This window comes from Diadema antillarum, unplaced genomic scaffold (genome assembly GCF_040938485.1).
Source record: "Diadema antillarum isolate AM-2024a unplaced genomic scaffold, OU_Dant_1.0 seq00001158_RagTag, whole genome shotgun sequence".
In the NCBI taxonomy this organism is placed as follows: Eukaryota; Metazoa; Echinodermata; class Echinoidea; order Diadematoida; family Diadematidae; genus Diadema; species Diadema antillarum.
The window spans coordinates 293327-313397 of record NW_027271968.1 but is presented as its reverse complement, the minus strand read 5'-3'; the positions used below and the strand labels follow the sequence as shown (position 1 = coordinate 313397).

The window sequence follows — 20071 nt, the reverse complement described above, 5'->3', positions numbered from 1 at the left end:
ATGGCGGCCCGAGCTTGGTGAGTGGTGGAGAGAGAAAACAGATAAGCATGCAGTAGTTGAAAGCGGCCCTCTCACGGCGTATATCTAGGGAGCTTCATGGCATTCCACTTGGAGAGAGTGTAGTGGGGTGGAGGGGAGAGCACCAGTGGCTATACGTAGGGCGTGGCCTTGAACTGAGTCCAGCTTCTTGGCGAGTGTTGGGGAAATGGAATTGTAGATTTCACATGAATAATCAAGGTGGGGGCGAACTAATGAACGATATAATAATAACAAGGTTTTAGTATCAGCGCCCCAGGACGTGCCGGATACAGACCGAAGAAGGTTAAGGCGTCTACTAATTTTATTCAGTATATAATTTACATGAGATGACCACGATAACGAGGAGTCAAAAATGACGCCGAGGTATTTGTAATTTTGTATAATTTCTAAAGGAGTATCAGATACATGTATATTGAAATTACTGGCGGCAACTGAACGTGGATAAAAAATCATTACTTTGGATTTATTGCTTGATAAAGAGAGGCCCCATTGTTTTAGCCAAGAGGCGATGTTGTTGATGTCCACCTATAATTTGAAATTGATGTATCGTAGGTTGGTGGAAGTGCGCCAAATCGCTATATCATCTGCGTAAAGAGATATATTGGATCTGCTGCAGTAAGAGATGTCGTTGATGAAAAGAGTAAAGAGAATTGGACTAATAACGCTTCCTTGAGGAAGACCGATATTTTGGTGATAAGTGTCGGACAGTGAAGAATCAATGCGTACTTGTAGAGTCCGCGAGTCTAAAAAGTTGCGAATCCACTCAAGAAATCTACCTTGTAGTCCGATGGATTGGAGTTTGGCAATGAGAGCGTTGTGCTCGACGGTGTCGAATGCTTGGCTGAGATCTAGAAAAATAGCTGCGGTGTAATGTTTAAGGATTTACGGACATCTGATTCAAGAAGAAGAAGGTTGTTGGTTTATTCTGCGATGAGGTAAAAAAGCGGATTGAGTGTGAGACACCAGATGGTGTTTGTTTATGACAATTAGGTTAACCTGCTGGCTATCATTCGTTCCATGATCTTGCACAGGAATGGAGTCAGTAGAGATGGGACGATGAGAACGTATATGTCGTGCTTATCCTTGCCGGGTTTCAGAATGGGTATAACGATAGAGTGTTTCCCTTGGGGTGGTAGTGTGGAAGTGTCCCATACGTGATTTATTATTCGTATAACAGCGAATGAATCATGCTATCAGTCAGGTGGGATATGAGAGCTTTGTTGATCCCGTCAGCTCCAGGTGAGGAATTTTTGGCTATGCGGATGGCTCTTTTTAGTTCCCTGAGTGTAAAGGGGGAATTTAATGGGGTGTATCATGAATGATATTCGGTGTAGCCGGAGTGGGTAGTTCACGTGTTGAGAAATGTGAAGAGGCGGACTTCTCACAGAATGAGGCTGCTAAAGCGTTGGCTATAGTTAGAGGGTCAGAAGAAAGAGTACCATTGATATGGAGAGGAGGGAAAGTCGTGCCATGCTGGCGGTTATTGGAAAGTATTTTAATCTTACGCCATATGGTGGAGAGAGGAGTAAAACGGTTTAATGTACTACAGAACTGTTCAAAATGAGCACGTTTGGCAGATTTAATCGTTTTCCTCGCCAGAGGAGGCTTTGAGGTAATCACAGAGATCAGAATATAAATATGAGCTTTCCAATCTTCTTTTAGCTCTGTGTTTAGCCTTGATAACCTGGGTGCATGTTGAATTCCACCACGGATTAGGAGGAAGTTTTTTTATTTCATTAATTGGAATGACGGTTTCCGCTGCTTTCTGGATGCACAGAATGAAAAAGTTGTAGAAATCATAAATGTTTTCAATGTCAACATTTTTCATCTTGTAAGTATTGTGTAATTCCTTTTCAAACAGCTCCCAGTTGGCCCTGTGGAAGGATAGGGATGGTTTAGGTAATCTGAAATCAGTGGGAGTGATGTTGGGTACAGGTGCATTAAGTGCTATATCACATTTGATCAGGAAGTGATCACTTCCCATAGTGGTAGTAGAGACAGACCAGTTGCATCGTGCGGCTAGAGAGGGACTTGAGAGAGATGTCCCGCGTGAAATATCGATTCGTGTAGGGGAGGAATCATTCAATATAGATATGTTGTTGGATAATATATAATCAGCTATCAGTCTCCCGTTATGATCTTCCGTGGTTCCGCCCCATATAGGATCGTGAGCGTTAAAATCACCTGCTAATATAAAATTTGGGAGGCAATTGGAGGTTAAAGCTTTGAGATTATCTAATGTAAGTTTTTTTAGTGGATTGTAAAAATTAACAACAGACAATTTAGCGGCGCCTAACAAAACATTGACTTGTTGCGCCTCGAGCGAGGGGGCGCAGTTAATGATGTCGTGTGCGATACCGGAGCGTAAGAAAATGGCGCATCCTCCTCTACGGGAGTTGGGACGGTGACGCCAGATGGATACATAACGAGGAATAGAAAAATCAGTGTGTATATGATCCCAAGTCTCTTGAATCAAAATGATGTGGGGGGGGGGGGGATCGGTTGAGGTGTTAAAGGACAAGTTCACCTTCATAAACATAAGGATTGAGAGAATGTAGCAATATTAGTAGAACACATCACTGAAAGTTTGAGGAAAATCAGACAATCCGTTCAAAAGTTATGAATTTTTGAAGTTTTTGTGCAGTACCCGCTGGATGAGAAGACTACTGCAGTGTATGAATAACTTAGATGTCACATGCGTACAACAATATAAGGAAAATATAAAGAAAATTTCACAAAATTCCATCTTTTGAAAAAAGTACACATTCCCCTGACTCGTTACTGATAAATGTTAGAGGTAATATTATTCCCCCTGCCTTTAGAAAGAGGCAAGTCAATTGCTCTTTTATTATGCGAAAAAAGTGAAAATATGTTGAATTTTCTTTTATATTTTCTTTATACTGTTGTACGCATATGACTCACAAGCTGTAGTAGTCTCCTCATCCAGCGGTTCCAACACAAAAATTTAAAAAATTCATAACTTTTGCATCGATTGTCCAATTTTCCTCAAACTTTCACTGATGTGTTCTACTAATATTGTTGCATTTTCTCAATCCTTATGTTTATGAAGGTGAACTTGTCCTTTAATGTGGTAAACTAATTCGTGTCCGTTGGACGATATTCCACGGGCGTTCCACTGCCAGAGGGTGAACTGCATAGTGAACAGGGGAAGGGAAAACAGTATGAAACAGAGCAGCTGTATATCCATTATAATTGAGAAATGGATGTTAACAGCTCATGGATTTTTTCAGGAGGTATTATTGTGCCGAAGCAGGTGTTGGCGGCCTGTACTGTTAGCTTTATTCTGTTGCTCTTCGAGTTGGCAGTCTCTAGGTTATTGATAACAAAAACAAGGAAGATGACCATGGTTTTCGACTGTAAGTGGAGAACCAGGAGAGCATTGCGAAGACTGGTTGACCTTGTCTACCTGTGTTGAAGCGTCTGAAGTCGAAGGTCTTGTGGGGGGAAGATTAGGGGTTGGGAGGACTTGAGATGAGTGTTTGGCTGTAGCGGGAGGATGTTGAGGATGAGGGGTGGCAGACGATGTAACAGTAAGGGATGGGTTCGTATCATAGGCGCCGGAAGTGGGGGGGCAGGGGGGGCGGCCGCCCCCCCAATCCAAAAAGTGGGGGGGGGGGGCAAAACGCATTTTTGCCCCCCCAAAAAGCCCCCCTCCAAAAAAAAAAAGAATGAATAAACAAATAAATAAAAATAGATGAAATAAGATAGATATGTATATAAATGAATAAACGCGAAAAAACATAGCTACAAACGGCAGTTTTTGGACTGTAAAATGTCAAAATTTCCAAACTCGCTCGCTCCGCTCGCTCGCATTCAATCGCTATGCCATTCTCCTGATGTTGCTGCCAGTAATTGCCAGCAGTTGTGCCTGGGTCGCCCCCCCCCCCCTTAATTTCCAAAGCGAAAAAAAAATATAGCTACAAACGGCAGTTTGGGGACTGTAAAATGTCAAAATTAATCGTCAAATTTATTCGTTATGCCATTTTCCTAACGTTGCAGCCAGTAATTGCCAGCAGTTGAGCCCGGTGCGCCTCCCCCTTAATTTCCAAAGCGAAAAATATAGCTACAACGGCAGTTTTTGTACTGTAGAATGTCAAAATTTTCAAGCTCGCTCGCTTCGCTTACTCGCATTGAATCATTATGCCATTCTCCTAATGTTGCTGCCAGTAATTGCCAGCAGTTGCGCCCGATGCGCCCCCCATTAATTTCCAAAGCGAAAGATACAGCTACAAACGCCAGTTTGGGGATTGTAGAATGTCAAAATTTTCAAGCTCGCTCGCTTCGCTCGCTCGCATTGAATGGTTATGCCATTCTCCTAATGTTGCTGCCAGTAATTGCCAGCAGTTGCGCCCGATGCGCCCCCATTAATTTCTAAAGCGAAAGATATAGCTACAAACGCCAGTTTGGGGACTGTAGAATGTCAAAATTTTCAAGCTCGCTCGCTTCGCTCGCTCGCATTGAATGGTTATGCCATTCTCCTAATGTTGCCGCCAGTAATTGCCAGCAGTTGCGCCCGATGCCCCCCCCCCTTAATTTCCAAAGCGAAAGATATAGCTACAAACGGCAGTTTTTGGACTGTAAAATGCCAAAATTTTCAAGCTCTCTCGCTCCGCTCGCTCGCATTTTATTGTTATGCAATTCTCCTGATGTTGCTGACAGTATATAATTTGTCGTTTCACACCGTCATTTCATAATCCATGTAAGGAAAACTTACAATGTTGCTCAATGACTGCGTTGTTGAATGTATCAAATTCCGTAATGTATTGAAGACCCAGCATTATTGCGCACGCACACATGCACCAGCATACACACCGTCAAAATTACTTTTCCACAAGGTGCCCACCCCCAATGTTTCGACCCATCGTACGCCACTTTATACACACACACACACACACACACACACACACACACACATATATATATATATATATATATATATATATATATATATGTGTGTGTGTGTGTGTGTGTGTGTGTATGTGTATATATTGTGTAACATATGTATGGTCTATCGTGAGCCCCCTCCAATATTTGCCCCCCCAATCCAAAACTGCTTCCGGCGCGCCTGGTTCGTATGGGAAGAAGAGGGTTGGTTAATCGGCGTGGGGAGAGTGACGGGGTCTGAGATGACTTGAGAAGCTGTTGGGTTTTCGGGCGGAGAGTTATGGGCAGGTTGTGTTGAGTTCCGTACTTGCTGGACCGCATCTGCATAAGATAACTTGTTTAGTACTTTAACTGACTGTATTTTCCTTGCCTGTTTGTATTCAGGGCAACCGGCATAAGCGGCACTGTGGGGCCCTCCACATCTCAAGCATCGAGGGGTACCTTTGATGGGACACTGGTCAAGTTGGTGGGGCTCACCAAACGTCCTGACACATCGCAGCTTGAACCGGCAGGTGTCGATGCCATGCCCAAATCGTTGGCATCTGAAGCATCGCGTGATAGGGGGAATGTACGTCGATACTTCGAAACGTTCGTACCCTAATGATACAGCTGAAGGAAGAGATTTGAGATTGAAAGTGACAATGACAACAGAATGATGTGGCAGAGCGAGTATTATTGATCTTTTTGTAAATACGGCGTACATCGGTGACTCCCTGATCCCGTAATTCTTGATGAATTGAGTCGTCTGATAAATCAACTGGAACGCGCTTTATTACTCCCTTTGTTAAGGTGAGGGGGGTATTGGTGTTGGTCACGGAGACTGAAGTGTTGCAGAAGTTGGTTGTCGCTAAAAAAGAATGTATACTTGTTTTGAATTGGCGCATTTAATCACGAACGATTTGGGGTGGCGTTGTACTTGTAGGACGTGTCCTGCTATGCGGTTGATTTCCCTTGCTACTTGGATAGGGTTGGATTGAGTTATGTTTTTGTCAACTCCGGTTATTGTAACAAACTCCGAGTGAGATTGACGGTCGTGAGGGGGTGTGGAATTCATCTTCGTTGTCTTCGAGTGATATGGTGTCTTTTCGGGATCGTTTTTTCTTTTGACAGGAGTGAACATAGTGTCATTGGGGTCAGGGTCAGGTTCCGTTTCAGTGTCCTCCATATTTGATGGATTTGATTGAGCTGAACCTATGTCTTGTAGTGATTGTATGGGAGTGCTGAAAAACACAAAGAAAATGAGAGAAAGGGGACTGTGACAGGAGCACAGGAGACGACCTATATACTGCTACCACGGGCACAGACCTAATTCACGGATGAAGGGATTATGGAAATGCGAGGAAGAGAGTGTGCTGAAATACGGATAGTTATTGCTAAGGGAAGAAAAGAAATTCCCGGAGAGTTTCAGAGGAGCTTGCAGTGAGTATCTGGGCTAATCTCCGTGCTTAGGAAAGTCCACTGTTCGGTGAATGAAAGACAGAGTATAGCTATGGAGTAAAGAGAAACTGTACAGATCTTAGTGCGCTTAACAGTGACCTATGGGTATGTAATGACAACTATGTGGGAAAGGATAAGAAGCGTTGCAGTTATACCGCTCTCAAATGGAAACTAGAAAAGTTGATAATAGGTTGAAAAGTTGAAACTAGAAATAGTTGATAATAAAAAAAAAAAGAAAAAAAAAGAAAAAAAAAAGAAAAAAAGAAAAGCAATGCGGGATGTGATGGAAACTTCCCCACCTTAGTCTGCGAAACCAAGATTGGTGTAATAAGCACAGTGATGTGTATGCAGATAATCGATACCAACAAAGATATGGGGGAAAGATCGTGTATGGGTTTGTATATAGATAATCGATACAAATAAAGGTATGAGGAATAAATCGTGTATGAGTATACAGGTAATCAATACAAACTGAAGATATGAGGAACAAATCGTATACAGGATATGAGGAACAAATTGTATATGAGGAATAAATCGTGTATGAGTATACAGGTAATCAATACAAACTGAAGATATGAGGAACAAATCGTATACAGGCAGAGTGTTCTATTACAAAGTATATACAGTATACAGCAGAAGCAAATTGACGAGATGTATCACTCTGAAACCGATGAGTAAATAAAGCAGAACCGTGTGTATCACGGAAAGCACAAGTGAAGAGTAGGGAGAGGGGGAGAGAAAAAAAAGAAAACAGCATAAACAGACAAAGGTATTTACGGTATTCAGAGAGGAGCTACTGTAAATCATACAAATTTTATTTATTTATAAATTATCTTAGTATTCATTAAACTAACATTATCTACTAATTATCTAAAGTGGTACTCATCAAAACCCAGCTCAGCCTTCACCCGTATCGCTCGCGAGAGAGGTCCACGTGAGGAGAGAGGCGGAGGGAGCTAGAGGCGGAGAGGTGAAGAAATACGTCCACCACCGATGACAGCCTAGCTGGGTTGATTGATGAATCTGTATCACATTCTTTTATATACCAGCAAAATGATCAGATGCATGAAGACATGGTCAGAGACTCCAACTCTCCCGCTTTCGACGGGAGATCTCCCGCCGAAAGCCCACTTTTGCAAAATCTCCCGTTCTCCCGTTTGAGATTTGATTTCTCCCGCCCTGGCTCTGTGTCTCCCGTTTGAAATGATTTCTTTCTTTTTGTCTTCGTATGTTGAAAAATAAGCCTTTAGATAGCACGAGAGAGCATCAAGAACCTTAATTATTTGAGCTTCTAGGGCCCAAGAGGGCCCTGGACCCCGGCCGCAAGGAACTTTGCGCTCGTGACATGCGCTTCGCGCACATCAAGTTGGAGTCTCCCGTTTGCTAGGGGTTTCAGGCGGGAGAATCTCCAGATCAGAGGGTGCTTAGGGTTGGAGTCTCTGCATGGTTACTAAGATTAGATCACACACACTTTAATTAGGCCTATTAACATCTGAAAATACCTCTTCATAACAGAATCTGAAATGAACAATAACTTTGGTAAGCTTATTTTTAACACAGAAAGTTTGGACCCAGCATAAATCTTTAGATTTCAATGTCTTTTATCTATTTCCACTAGTTTTCACATTATTTTAATACTTTCTTATTTGAATATTTACAAATAGGCATGAATACTCATGATAATGAAACCAATGACGAACACGTAGCGGACCAAATAAAAACGTTTTTTAACGTTCATTAAAGACGAAGTCTAAGACTATCGATGATGTTTTGTGGACGTTTATTTAAAGGACGAAGACGTAGCAGACATAATGAAAACCTTTTGTAACGTCCATTGACGTTTTTAAAACGTTACCGCAAAAATCCTGTGCTTTGCGGTAAATGCTACTTCCCAACTTTTACGTTGTATGTACGTTTTAAAAAATGTCCCTTTTTTACGAAAGCGTACGGAACCTAAAAAAAAAATGTTTATGAAACGTTCTGAAAACGTTATGCGTTTACTGGGTTACAGTTCGTTATTCCGAAGGTTCTTTATTTAGAAGGTTCTTTATTCCGAAGGTTCGTTATTCTGAAGATTCGTTATTCCGAAGGTTCGTTAATCCGAAATTAAAGTAGGGTTCGCTATTCCGAAGGTTTGTTAATCCGAAAATGAAATAAGGCTCGTTATTCCGAAGGTTCGTTAATCCGAAAATGAAACAAAGCTCGGTATTCTGAAGGTTCGTTACGGACCCTATTTCATTGTCGGATCAACGAACCTTCGGAATAACGAACCCTATTTCATTTCGGATGAACGATCTTCGGAATAACGAAATCTATTTCATTTTGAATAAACGAGCCTTTGGAATAGCGGACCATATATTATTTTCGGATAAATGAACCTTCGGAATAACGCCACAAGCGTTCGGATTAACGAATCTCCGTAATAACGACCCCAATTTCATTTTCGAATAAACGAGCCGTTATTCCGAAGATCATGAAGTTTCATAAAAAGTTACGAGTATAACAAGAACTAGAGTTTTGGAGCGCGCTCGGTAACCAGCTATTTTGTACGTGTGAATGCGGCTAGTGTTCTTACAAACAAACAAACAAGCAAACAAACAAACAAAATCAGTGATTTAATATTCAATCGTTTCTCTTCGTCATTTACAGGGTGCTAGGACATGTGGGCATTGGAGGGAGGGTTGAGTAGGAATATATTGCCAGTCGCAAAGCTTATTTAGACTGATGATATGGTGATGATGCTGAAAACTATGAAAGAGATTTCGTGAAGTTGTTGTGGATGGATTGGTGATTGATTCCACCTTATAGAATAATTTACCTTCAGCCATGAAAAAAAAAAATGTTCTTCATCAGATTCCTTTAAAAGCAGTCTAAAAACTCACCTGTTTAAGGCCTCCTTTTGATTACTCATTATTTTGAATTTTGTATGCCTATATGTTTTTACCTCCTTCACTTTCTCTTCCTTCCGCGCCTAGAACACTCTACAGAGTGGATTTGGCACTATATAAGTCAAATCAATTATTATCATTGTTATGAAAAAAAAATTATATTGATAGTGGTGGAGGATAGATTGCCTGTGGTGATATGTATACGATGGTAATACAAGTGATATTCGTGGTGATGATGATCAGAATGATATCGAGTTGTGAAATGATAGTACTGATGTTTATGGTCATGCATGGTAATCTAATGATGGTAGTGATGATTGGTTGATATTAAAGAAAACCAAAGCCCAAAGAGCAATATGGATTGAGTGAACGCAACAACATTAGTGAAATTTTGAGGGAAAAAATCGGACAATCGATGCAAAAGTCGGCATTTTCATAGTTTTGGTGTTGTAATTACTGGATAAGGAGACTACTAGAGTCCATGACATCTTTATTGGACAACAACAATGTAAAGAAAATATGAAGAGAATTCCAAAAAAAAAAATTTCATGAAAATTACACATTCCATCAACTTAATTGATACTGACGTATAATTTATGTTAAGGGTATAGTAATCATTCCCTCTTCTTTTTGAAAGCGGTTAGTCGAATGCTCTTTCATTACGCAGTAAAAGTGAAAACATGTTTTTTTTTTCTTTATATTTTGCCCACACAATTTGATGTCAAGAACTCAAGTATCCCCTTACCCAGAGGTTCCAACATCAAAACGTTAAAAATTCATAACTTTTGCATCGATTGCCCGATTTCCTTAAACTTTCACTGATGTGCTCTACTATAATGTTGCTGCTTTCACTCAATCCACATTTTTTTTTTTTGGGGGGGGGGGTTGGTTTCCTGGAACATTAAATATATATTGATAGATCAAATCAAACCGTGATACTACAGCAATGAATTGTTGCTTGTTGGAAATAGCACTTCTTTTGATTTTTAAAATGCTGATTCAAAATGACTTTTTAAAACTGATTGAATTAAACTATTAATAAAGAAATTTTATCGATCAAAATCGAAGATTACCACACAGAGAAATTAGGGTTCTTTTAGGGTTCTTATTTTCACCCTACGAGCAAATCTAACTACGTGGCACCTTATAGGGTTCGGGATGGATGTAGGGGTGCAAATCCGAACCCTAATGGGAGCCAAGTCTTAAGGGTTCGAATTTGGAACCATTCCATAGTCTTTCCCGAAAGCTGACATGTGGGTGTTGAATGGTGTTTGCTTAAAATGCCACACTATTTTTGGATATTATCGTATATTTTTATTTGAAAATATAACTACACGTTGTTAAAGAGTAACAGTGTCATCAGTAATACTGTACTAAAAAAATTAGTACTTGAATTAAACATTTGTTTTTCCTTCTCGCACCGGTCAAGAATATCATTTCAATGACGTTATCATAGAGAGAAAGCAAACGAGTACAAGTACACGTATTATGCGTGCACGCGTGGACCGTTGAGCACTTGGTCAATGGCAAAGCTAAAATTGGATGCGCACGCCACGCCGTAGGTCGCGCGGTATACGTACGTGCATACTACTGAAGTTCCTCGTTTGGAATGGACAGACGACCGTGAGGTTGGGGTGATGAATTAATCTTTTTGATGAGCCAAACGTTGTGAGTAGATAATTGTACTGTAATTCCGTTGAAAATATTTCACAGTATCGATGATGATATGTGTGAATTATGCTCATAGAATGCTGAGTGGTGAAAACTGATGCGAAAGAGTTGTATCGAGGTACATGTGTACTAACATGTCAGAAGTGCGATCATACCTACAGTAAAGCATAGCGAATAAGTCAATGAAAGTGCACGGTAATACGGAAAGCCTCAACCAAGGTACTAACTACGACCAACAGCCCCATACGCATAGCGTAATTACGCTATGCGTATGGGGCTGCTGGACGCAGTTACCAAGGTATGTACGTAAATAGGTGACCGGATATAGTCGCATCATTTTCGTTAATGGGAATTATTACGTTTGAGCCGAGTTGAGGCTCAGTTGGATATTGGTTTCTGTGAAGTTGACAGAAAGAACGATGTATGCATGTATGATGTGCCTAATGAAGAAAAATAGTGTTCCTGGTTCATTTAGGAGAATTTAAGACATGTATGAAGATTGAAGTCAGAAAATTTAGGTTGGCCTTAACCCCTTGTTGTCTATCAATGAAACTAGAATGTGTGTTATAAATTAGCAATGCCATAGTCACAGAGCATAAGCAATGATACACGATATGTGAATTTAGATAATATCCACTGGAGAAGTTGCATGTGCTAGACATGACATAAAATAAGTCACACAAACAAGGTCTGTAATGTAAACGGTAAATCACTTCAGAAGTACAACCACTTGATCCCATACTTTAGCAGGTAGATACATGTAGGCCTATTCCAATATTGATTGTATGTTGAACTTTGTTTTATTCAATTACAGGTTGAACCTTGCTGATCCATGCTGATGCATGGTGTTAGCTTGGTCTCATACTGGGCCAAAGGGACCTGTGTTTGATTGATTATTTATCATCGAGTTCGCTATGCATCAAGTTCAATAATGGTCTTCAGGATGAGTGATGCAGGTCAACCTCGAGAGACTGGTGAGCCATATAGGATGCCAGAGCTGGAGATGGAAGATGTTCAGGATGTCAATCCTGGTTCCTCGTTGAGTCAGTGTGGAAGCCATGCCAGTTCTTCTGAGAGTGATGGCCTGAAGGGCATACTATTTGGCAGCTGAAGCAGCTGCTATAGAAACGCATCAAAAACTAGAGCTCGAGGAGTTTCGACTTATGCAGCGTAAGATGAGATTAGCTTTGAGACCAAGCTGCAGGTTGCTGAAGCAGAGGAGCAGATATACCTTGACTACGAGAACAAGAAGTTGGGAGTCGGCTTTCCTGTGAAAGCAGAGGATGAAACCTTGCTGTATCCAACTGAATGCGCCAACCAACCAGTACACACGAGTACACCGATTTCCCTGACTAGAGAAGTAGCAAAAAAGTTATTTTCAAATTTTCTTTGACTTTTAGCAGATATAGTCCAAAAACCAATAAGATCATCAGCATCATGTAGTATCCCTTAACCAGGTTTGATGAAAGCCCATCAATCTTTCCGTAGATACATCCGTACAGACCGGGAGACAGACAGGCAACCTGAAAACATATGCCTCCGGCACCATTCAGGGTGGAGGCATAATAATGAGACTCCTATAATATGTCATGTATGTTTAAACCATATAAAATTTGAGACGGGTCACATTGAATCTCCCCCCTCCCCCCCCCCCCCCATTAGAATTGCTTAACACCACGGCTCTAGAAACATCTTTCCATTTTAATCCAGAAAGTAATCAACTCCATGTTTTTAGCCGAGGGTGAGCATGAAGCCACTCCATGAAATGAAGATTAGCATTTTTTCTTTTGCAAAATATATGTGAAAATGTTTAATTTCATAGATAATGATAACTATTTATTCTGTCTTTTAAACTGTTGTCAGGTTATTCCCTTTCTTAGAATGCACTGGCCTTGAATATTTACATGAACACTATAAAGAAATATATAATAGAAAAATACAAGAGAACGAACTTAAGAGAACTTGACTTCTATTCACTTTTATCTTCTTTTTTTTTAGGGGGGAGGGTGGATTATGGATGAAAATATGAATCTGCTAATGGATATAAAATACTCAAAGTATGCTTTCCATTATATTTCATACTACATAGGGTTAGTTTGTATTGTTCATATTTTAGATATTTCTTCACCATCGATAGCCTCAGTGCTTCAACAACACCTGCACACTTTGAATCGATTGTTTAAGTAGAGAACAAAAAAAAAAATAAGTCGCCTGATGTTTTTTGTAGTAGACAGTCACACAATGTATGTCAATTTTGGGCAATCTCTGGCAATGCAATGTCATAAGTGGAGTAGCTTTGTGACACTTGACAAAAGCATGATTTTCTCACAAACCCTTTATGTATGATATAAGGATTGAAAAATAGAGTTTGTTCCAAAACCTGAGAAAACTCAACATATCATATCTACTTTTTTTGCATATAAAAGAACACTGGACTTCACTCTTTAAGAAGGCAGAAACTATTATCATTGCCCTTACGTCAGTGACTTGTCGAGGAAATGTGCATGTTTTTCCTAAGAGAAAAGAAATGTGAAATTCTCTTTAGGTTTTCCTTGAATTGTTCTATGCATGCGACTGCACAAAGGATTTAAAGATTATTAACTTTTGAATTGAATGTCCGCTTTTCAATTTTTTTACTGATGTGTTCTAATCGTATAAGCCAGTTCGGGGTACCAGTTTGAGCATGTGCGAAAAAAAGGTTATTTGTACCGAGAGACAGGTTGTTTTTTTAATTTCACTGAGATAAGCATCTGTAATGCTAGGATTATTCATGGAATCCGTATAAATGGTGCCTGCCAGTACATCCACTTGACAGCAAGCCTGGTATTTGGCAATGTTAACACACAAAAAAAGTTTGTTAACATATTCAAAACAGCACTTGATAAAATAGATGATTCCCTAAGTGTTGATTGACGAACCATACTGGTCACTTCATCTACACTGGTTAGGTTCATTCTTTCTTTGAATATGAGTTCCATACATGGCTATGGTGGGCAAGCTGCTGCATTATGTCACTTTGAGTTGAGTGAAGTGCCTAACCAACTGAGAAAAATGAAAGGTCATTTGTACCTTTGTGCACATGAGCTATCTCCGGACTGGCTTATTGCAGCGCATTCACTCAATCCACATGTAGGTCTATATGAAGGTGGACTTGCCCTCTAACTCTGATTATAATTTTAAGCTTTCTTTAAGTAGGTTGTATAAAGTGCTGATATATTTGTGTAAGGTTTGGTGAAAATTAAGTGTTAAAATGATTGGAAGAGTTGTGAGACTGTATACATCAACACTTGAGGTATTTCTCATGCATGATCATAAATCTGTAAAATATTAATGGTAATAGTAATAATGATAATAATGATGATAATAATAATAATAGTAATAAAAATATATTTTGCTCCTGATCATTATGCTTGTGATGGTGCCAATACCAATACCTGCTTTATGAATGTGAAAAATCGACTGCTCTTTACAATATTTTGAATGTTGGGGCTAAACTGCATACATTGTGTAATTATATTTATGGTCTACTGAGTACAATGTGCTTCTTGTTTCCATCGCTTGAAAAAAAAAGCACAATGTATCAAAAAATTTGTTTTTAAACTTGTCTCACAAGACATATTCCTTCCTCTTTATGTCCAGTTTGTAATACCACTTATTGGTTAACCTTATTTTCCCTTTCTGAATTAACATTTTCTGTGGAATTGTTAATGTTAATTTGATGCAATGAAAAGTGTTTTCAGATGTGCTAATCTGCCCAAGATTTATAACTGGGACATATCTTTAGCTGTGTGCATAAAAAAGTAACCAAATTTAGATGTGCATTCTTCATTTTTTAATTCTTTTTTTCACCTTTCTTATCATTGGTGTAACTATATATGAAAAACAAAATGTGAAGTATACTAATTGTATAATGGGGCACATTTGCAAGCTCTCAAGCTTGGAATTGGATGGAATATGTCAGTACAAGTAGTGAGTTTCAAATATATATGACAGAACTTTGCCATACCCTTCATTGTTTTGGCAATAACTTGTGTACCAGAAATCAGAGTTGACATATCGCTGTTAATGTCTAAGAGCGTCATAAAGGTGCTTTTGATTACCGTAAGATGTACCGGTAAATTCAAGGTGCATATCTATGATCCATTCTAGAAGTAGAAGGACAATGTGAAAGATATTTGTCACATATCTGTAGTTTACTATTACTCTGCGCAAGCTTCAGGGATTTTTTGAGTAAAAAGAATTAGTGCTTTTTGTCAATGTGGTAACTTCCTTTAAAAGAAGAAAAGGTAATCATGTGATGGAAAGAACGAATAGTATTTTTCTTATTCAATGCACTGACCAAATTTCATACATTTTTGATTTACATTGCCCTTTTTATGACAAAATATGCATCTCGTATTAGAATTTGTAGAAATACAATGTATATTTCATGTTCACTTTAAAGTAAACCATGAAAAAGAAAATCGCTGTTAACTTGTCCCTCTTCCATGAGACATGTATTAAAATGTTAATAATCTATATGTAAGTATGCACTGTATTCATCATGTTTATGTTCTATTTGTTGTTGAATTGAAGTCTCTGACTTCAGTTTTCGAAAGATTGTGGATTTAATTGACTGAGAAACTGTGTGTAAATCTACTGTATGCATGCTATTTTGCTTCATGTCTGGAGTGTTACCTTAGTTAATTGTGAAGTCAGTGAAGGCATCCAGTAGACCTTAGGTAATTGTTTGTGAAGTTAGTGAAGGCATCCAGTATATAATTATTTTGGTTTTAACAAAAAGGTTATAATTTTCACCATATGGGGTGCAGAAAGGTAACCCTATATAGAGACGTGTGCAAATTGTATTGCATCCTATATTGCGGTGACTTTATCACCCCATAGGGTGCAAAATTACAACAATAACAATATGAACCATAATGGGTGCAGGTATGAGGTGCAGAAGAGGAACCCTGCATAGAGGTCTATATTTGCACCTTTTGGGTGTTGAATATAGGGTGCTAAATAAGAACCCCCAAAAATAGAACCCTAAATGGAGCCGCTGGTGTTACAACGATATGAACCAGAAAGGGTGCAAATTTGCACCTGAATTTTTGTTCACCCTATGGGGTGCAGAAAGGGAACCCAATGGAGGGGTGCAAATATGCACCCCAAAAAATAGAACCCTAAATGGAGCCGCTGGTGTTACAACGATATGAACCCTATTGGGTGCAGAAAGGGAACCCAATGGAGGGGTGCAAATATGCACCATATATGGTGTTAAATATAGGGTGCTAAATAAGCACCCCCAAAAATAGAACCCTAAATGGAGCCGCTGGTGTTACAACGATATGCACCCTCTAGGGTGCAAATTAGAACCGTAATTTCTCTGTTTGTACTCTCCCCCAGTTTCTCTTCCCTCCCCCATCTTCATCTTTGATGTTATTGCATGAGAATATAATTATATCTTGATATACATCATGACCCTGAACTAAAGAGGAGCCTATACTACGCCTTTCTGAGTCATTTTTAAGCACTCTCATAGTGAAGTTGGAGGATAAACCCAAATTAACCCAGTAGCATGGGCGTAAATCCCGGGGGGGGGGGGGGGGGGGATGGGGATATATCCCCCCTAAAATGGAGGAGGGGGATGACCTGTAAAATCATCCCCCCCCCTGAAATTTGAGAAAAAAATGGAGGAAGCAGAACTGTGATTGTATCAATTTTGGCATATTGCATGACGTTCGTACGCCCGCCTTCAGACAGCACTGTGTTAACAGAGCTGAACAGTATTCTATCTTGTAGGATAATGTATACATAATTTTCTCAAGCGCTCACACGCTTCGCTCGCTCGCGAAGAAAGTAATATCGACTGGTATCTCACTGAGCGGCGAACGTTTGCGAACGTAGCGAATTTGAGATTCGCCAACTTTTCTGGCGAATGTTTGCGAAAAATCAAGGTTCGCTTCTGCCATTAGCGACAGTTAGCGACTTTTAGCGATGTTTAGCGACAATTAGCAACACTTTAGCGAACGTTTGCGAAAGTGTTTGCGAAACACAGGTGGCGACTATTAGCGAATGTTAGCGAATGTTAGCGACAGTTTTGCAAATGTTAGCGACAGTTTTGCAAATGTTAGCAACTGTTTGCAAATCCCTTGCGACAATTGCGAATGCCTTGGGACCTGGAAAATTACCAGGCGATTATGCATAGTCAGACCCATAAAACGAGCGTACAGCCTTCCACTGCATCCAGATCTCTTGTGACCACCGCTCAAGATGGATTTCAAAAGCATGGAAATGAATTTCTGCCAAGAAGAAGCTCAACGTGCGGCTATCCTTGAAGAGCTTCTTTGCCTAGCTGCTGCAGCTACAGCTATCGTGCAGCAAAAGAGAAAAAGAGAAGATGAAGAAAAAAAAGAAAGAAAGAAAAAAAGAAAGACCGTTTGGGTCAGAGAGTGGTTGCTGCAGAGGACAGACTTTGGCCAATACGAAAAGCTCTTGCAGCAGTTGCATGATGGAGATGTAAAGAGCTTTAGGAACTTTCTCAGAGTGGATCCTGGCCTGTTTCAGGAGCATGTTGAGAGGTTAACCCCCCGCATCCAGAAGAAGGACACAAACCTAAGACGAGCTCTTGAGCCTGGTCTGAAGCTGGCCATTGCATTGAGATACATAGCCAGTGGTGATAGTTATAAGTCCCTGTCCTACGGGTTTCGTGTTGCACCCAACACCATTTCGACCATTGTGCCAGAGGTCTGCCAGGCCATCTATGAGGAACTTCATGAAGAATGCATCAAGCTTCCTACAACTGAGGAAGAGTGGAAGGAAGTTGCCCAGGGCTTCTCCGACAGATGGAACTTCCACCACACGCTGGGAGCCATTGACGGCAAACATGTGGCTATCCAGGCTCCGTCTCACTCAGGATCCGCCTACCATAACTATAAGGGCTATTTCTCTGTTGTAATGTTGGCAGTTGTGGATTCCCAGTACAAATTCATGTATTTGGATGTTGGTTCCAATGGCAGCTGCTCAGACGCTGGAATCTTCAAAGATAGTGAGCTGTACTCAGCTTTGGAAGAGGGAGCAGCAGCCCTACCTCCACCAGAACCCCTGCCTGACGATGATCATCCAATCCCCTTATTCTTTGTGGGGGATGACGCTTTTGGCCTCAAAGACTGGATGATGAAGCCCTATGCCACCAGGAACATGACGAAGCCTGAGAGATTGTTCAACTATCGTCCTCCAGAGCAAGGCGAATAGTTGAAAATACATTTGGCATATTAGCACACAGATTCAGATGCCTGTTAACCACAATGCTCCAGAAGCCTGAAAATGTGGAAACGATTGTGCTGGCTTGCTGCTGTCTCCACAACTTGTTAGCCGCTAGAACACCACAGAAGATCGCCAGAAGAGCTGACAGAGAAGAGACTGATGCAGACCATTACCAGTGGACAGATGGAAGCTGGAGGTCCGAAGACACACTTGCCTCTTTGCAAGTTGTCGGAGGAAATGTTGGAACCAGAAGTGCTAGAGCCCAGAGAGACTATCTCAGAGACTACTATGCCACAATTGGCAAGGTTTCTTGGCAGGACAAGGCTATTGATGTGAACAAGTACAGGAAGAGATCTACCTGATTTTGAACTGTGTTCCGCAATGCCAAAGACTGATGATGGAAAGTTATGACGTTATCATTATGTGTAAATATCAATTTTTTGAAGGGTCATTCTGGGGTCCCCCCCCCCCCCTCTCCAGTTCTCGGAAGCTCTATCTTGCTCAACTCGGTCATGACTATCTCATTTCTATGATTTAGCAGAAAAGTGTACTCTGAAAGTATTGTGTATCGGATTTCCATTTTTTTTCTGACATCATGACGTAAAATTCAATTCTTTGACACTACAAAATCGTCCCTGTCGATTGTGTCACGTAATGTGTCGATTGTGTCATTGTGTCACGTAATGTGTATTATGCTTATCGAAGAAAAAGAACAAATTCAGCGCAGAAAAGAAGTGTTCTGTCAATAATAGGCAAAGTTTGATTAGTATGACCAAGTTCAGTTTGTTCACCGTGGTTTTGTTGGTATGCGCATTATGATTGTGAAGAATGTAATTACAGGTCTTTGGGAATGAATAAGAACTATCGTAAGACCTTGTTTATTGATCCCTGTGAAATTGTTACTGATGAAATACCGTGAGTTCATTTTGTTTCTAGATAGGGTACCGATCACCGAAAGTTGTGGTTTTAACAATTCTAATTATCTACAATGTCTCTCGCTATGTATTTTCGGTCCATTGTGGTTTCAGATTCACGGATAGACCAGATTACAAAATCCGGTTTATTTGGTCTGCTACAAATGATAATGCATTCAAAGAAACATCCGAGTTATCTTTGCAGGGGTTCAATGTGACATGTAAAATAGAGTTTTCCCCAATGTACATACAATTTCTTTCTCTATTGAAATTATGTTGAACTCATAATCAGTTGGCATAGAATGAAGGTAGACATACATATATACCAGGATAAAATAGTGTTTTATTACATCTCAAAATCAACGGTATAGAAAATGACAACATCATATTTATGTTAACTACTGAAGCAAATTAAACTATACACAGTGCGTTCCTAAAAAAAAAAAAAAAAAAAAAAAAAAAAAGGTAATAGAAGTTCAGTGCAGAGACAACTGTCATTCCAGATTCCTTTCATGGACGGGAAAATGTGTCAGGTCAGGACCAATCTGTTTATTAAAATGTTGTGGTTTAACGTGGATTTGACTGGTCTTGTACTCTTTTTTTTATTGTTTTTTTCTTTATTAAGTTAATTAATTTTTTAATGCAACTTTTGTATCTGTGTCGTGAGAAACGGTCGGTTAATCAAGTAGTTAGTAATTGAACAAGCGACGACGGAAATCGTTCAGTTATCAGAATTTAACGAGCTCATGAATCAAATGGAAACAGCGTGACATTGATCACTTCAATTTTAGATTTTCTTGGAACATTTGAAACTTGGAAAAAGTGGGTTGGTACCTGTCACATTCTGAATGGTAAAAAAAAAAGTGATGCTCGACAGTGGTGATGCAAAGTAGGTGTCAATGAATAAAGATAAAGAGTCATTCCTTAATAAATCTGTTAAAGATCTATGGTACAAAATTGTGTAGTTGA

General features: G+C 39.9%; 1 protein-coding gene across 1 annotated transcript; it reads left to right on the top strand.

Moving 5' to 3' along the window:
- Positions 1–18176, top strand: LOC139744318 (uncharacterized). The gene is made up of 3 exons (XM_071654762.1): positions 1–17; positions 5329–5512; positions 17490–18176. The coding sequence occupies exons 1-3, from the start codon at positions 1–3 to the stop codon at positions 18174–18176; spliced, it is 888 nt and encodes a 295-aa protein (XP_071510863.1).
- Positions 18177–20071: the final 1895 nt, after the last annotated feature.

Bases quoted from the DNA above. Each gene is read 5' to 3' on its own strand.
- LOC139744318 (XM_071654762.1), top strand. The intron at 5,513-17,489 runs GTACGTCGATAC...GGCCTGTTTCAG, and splicing joins CATCGCGTGATAGGGGGAAT to GAGCATGTTGAGAGGTTAAC.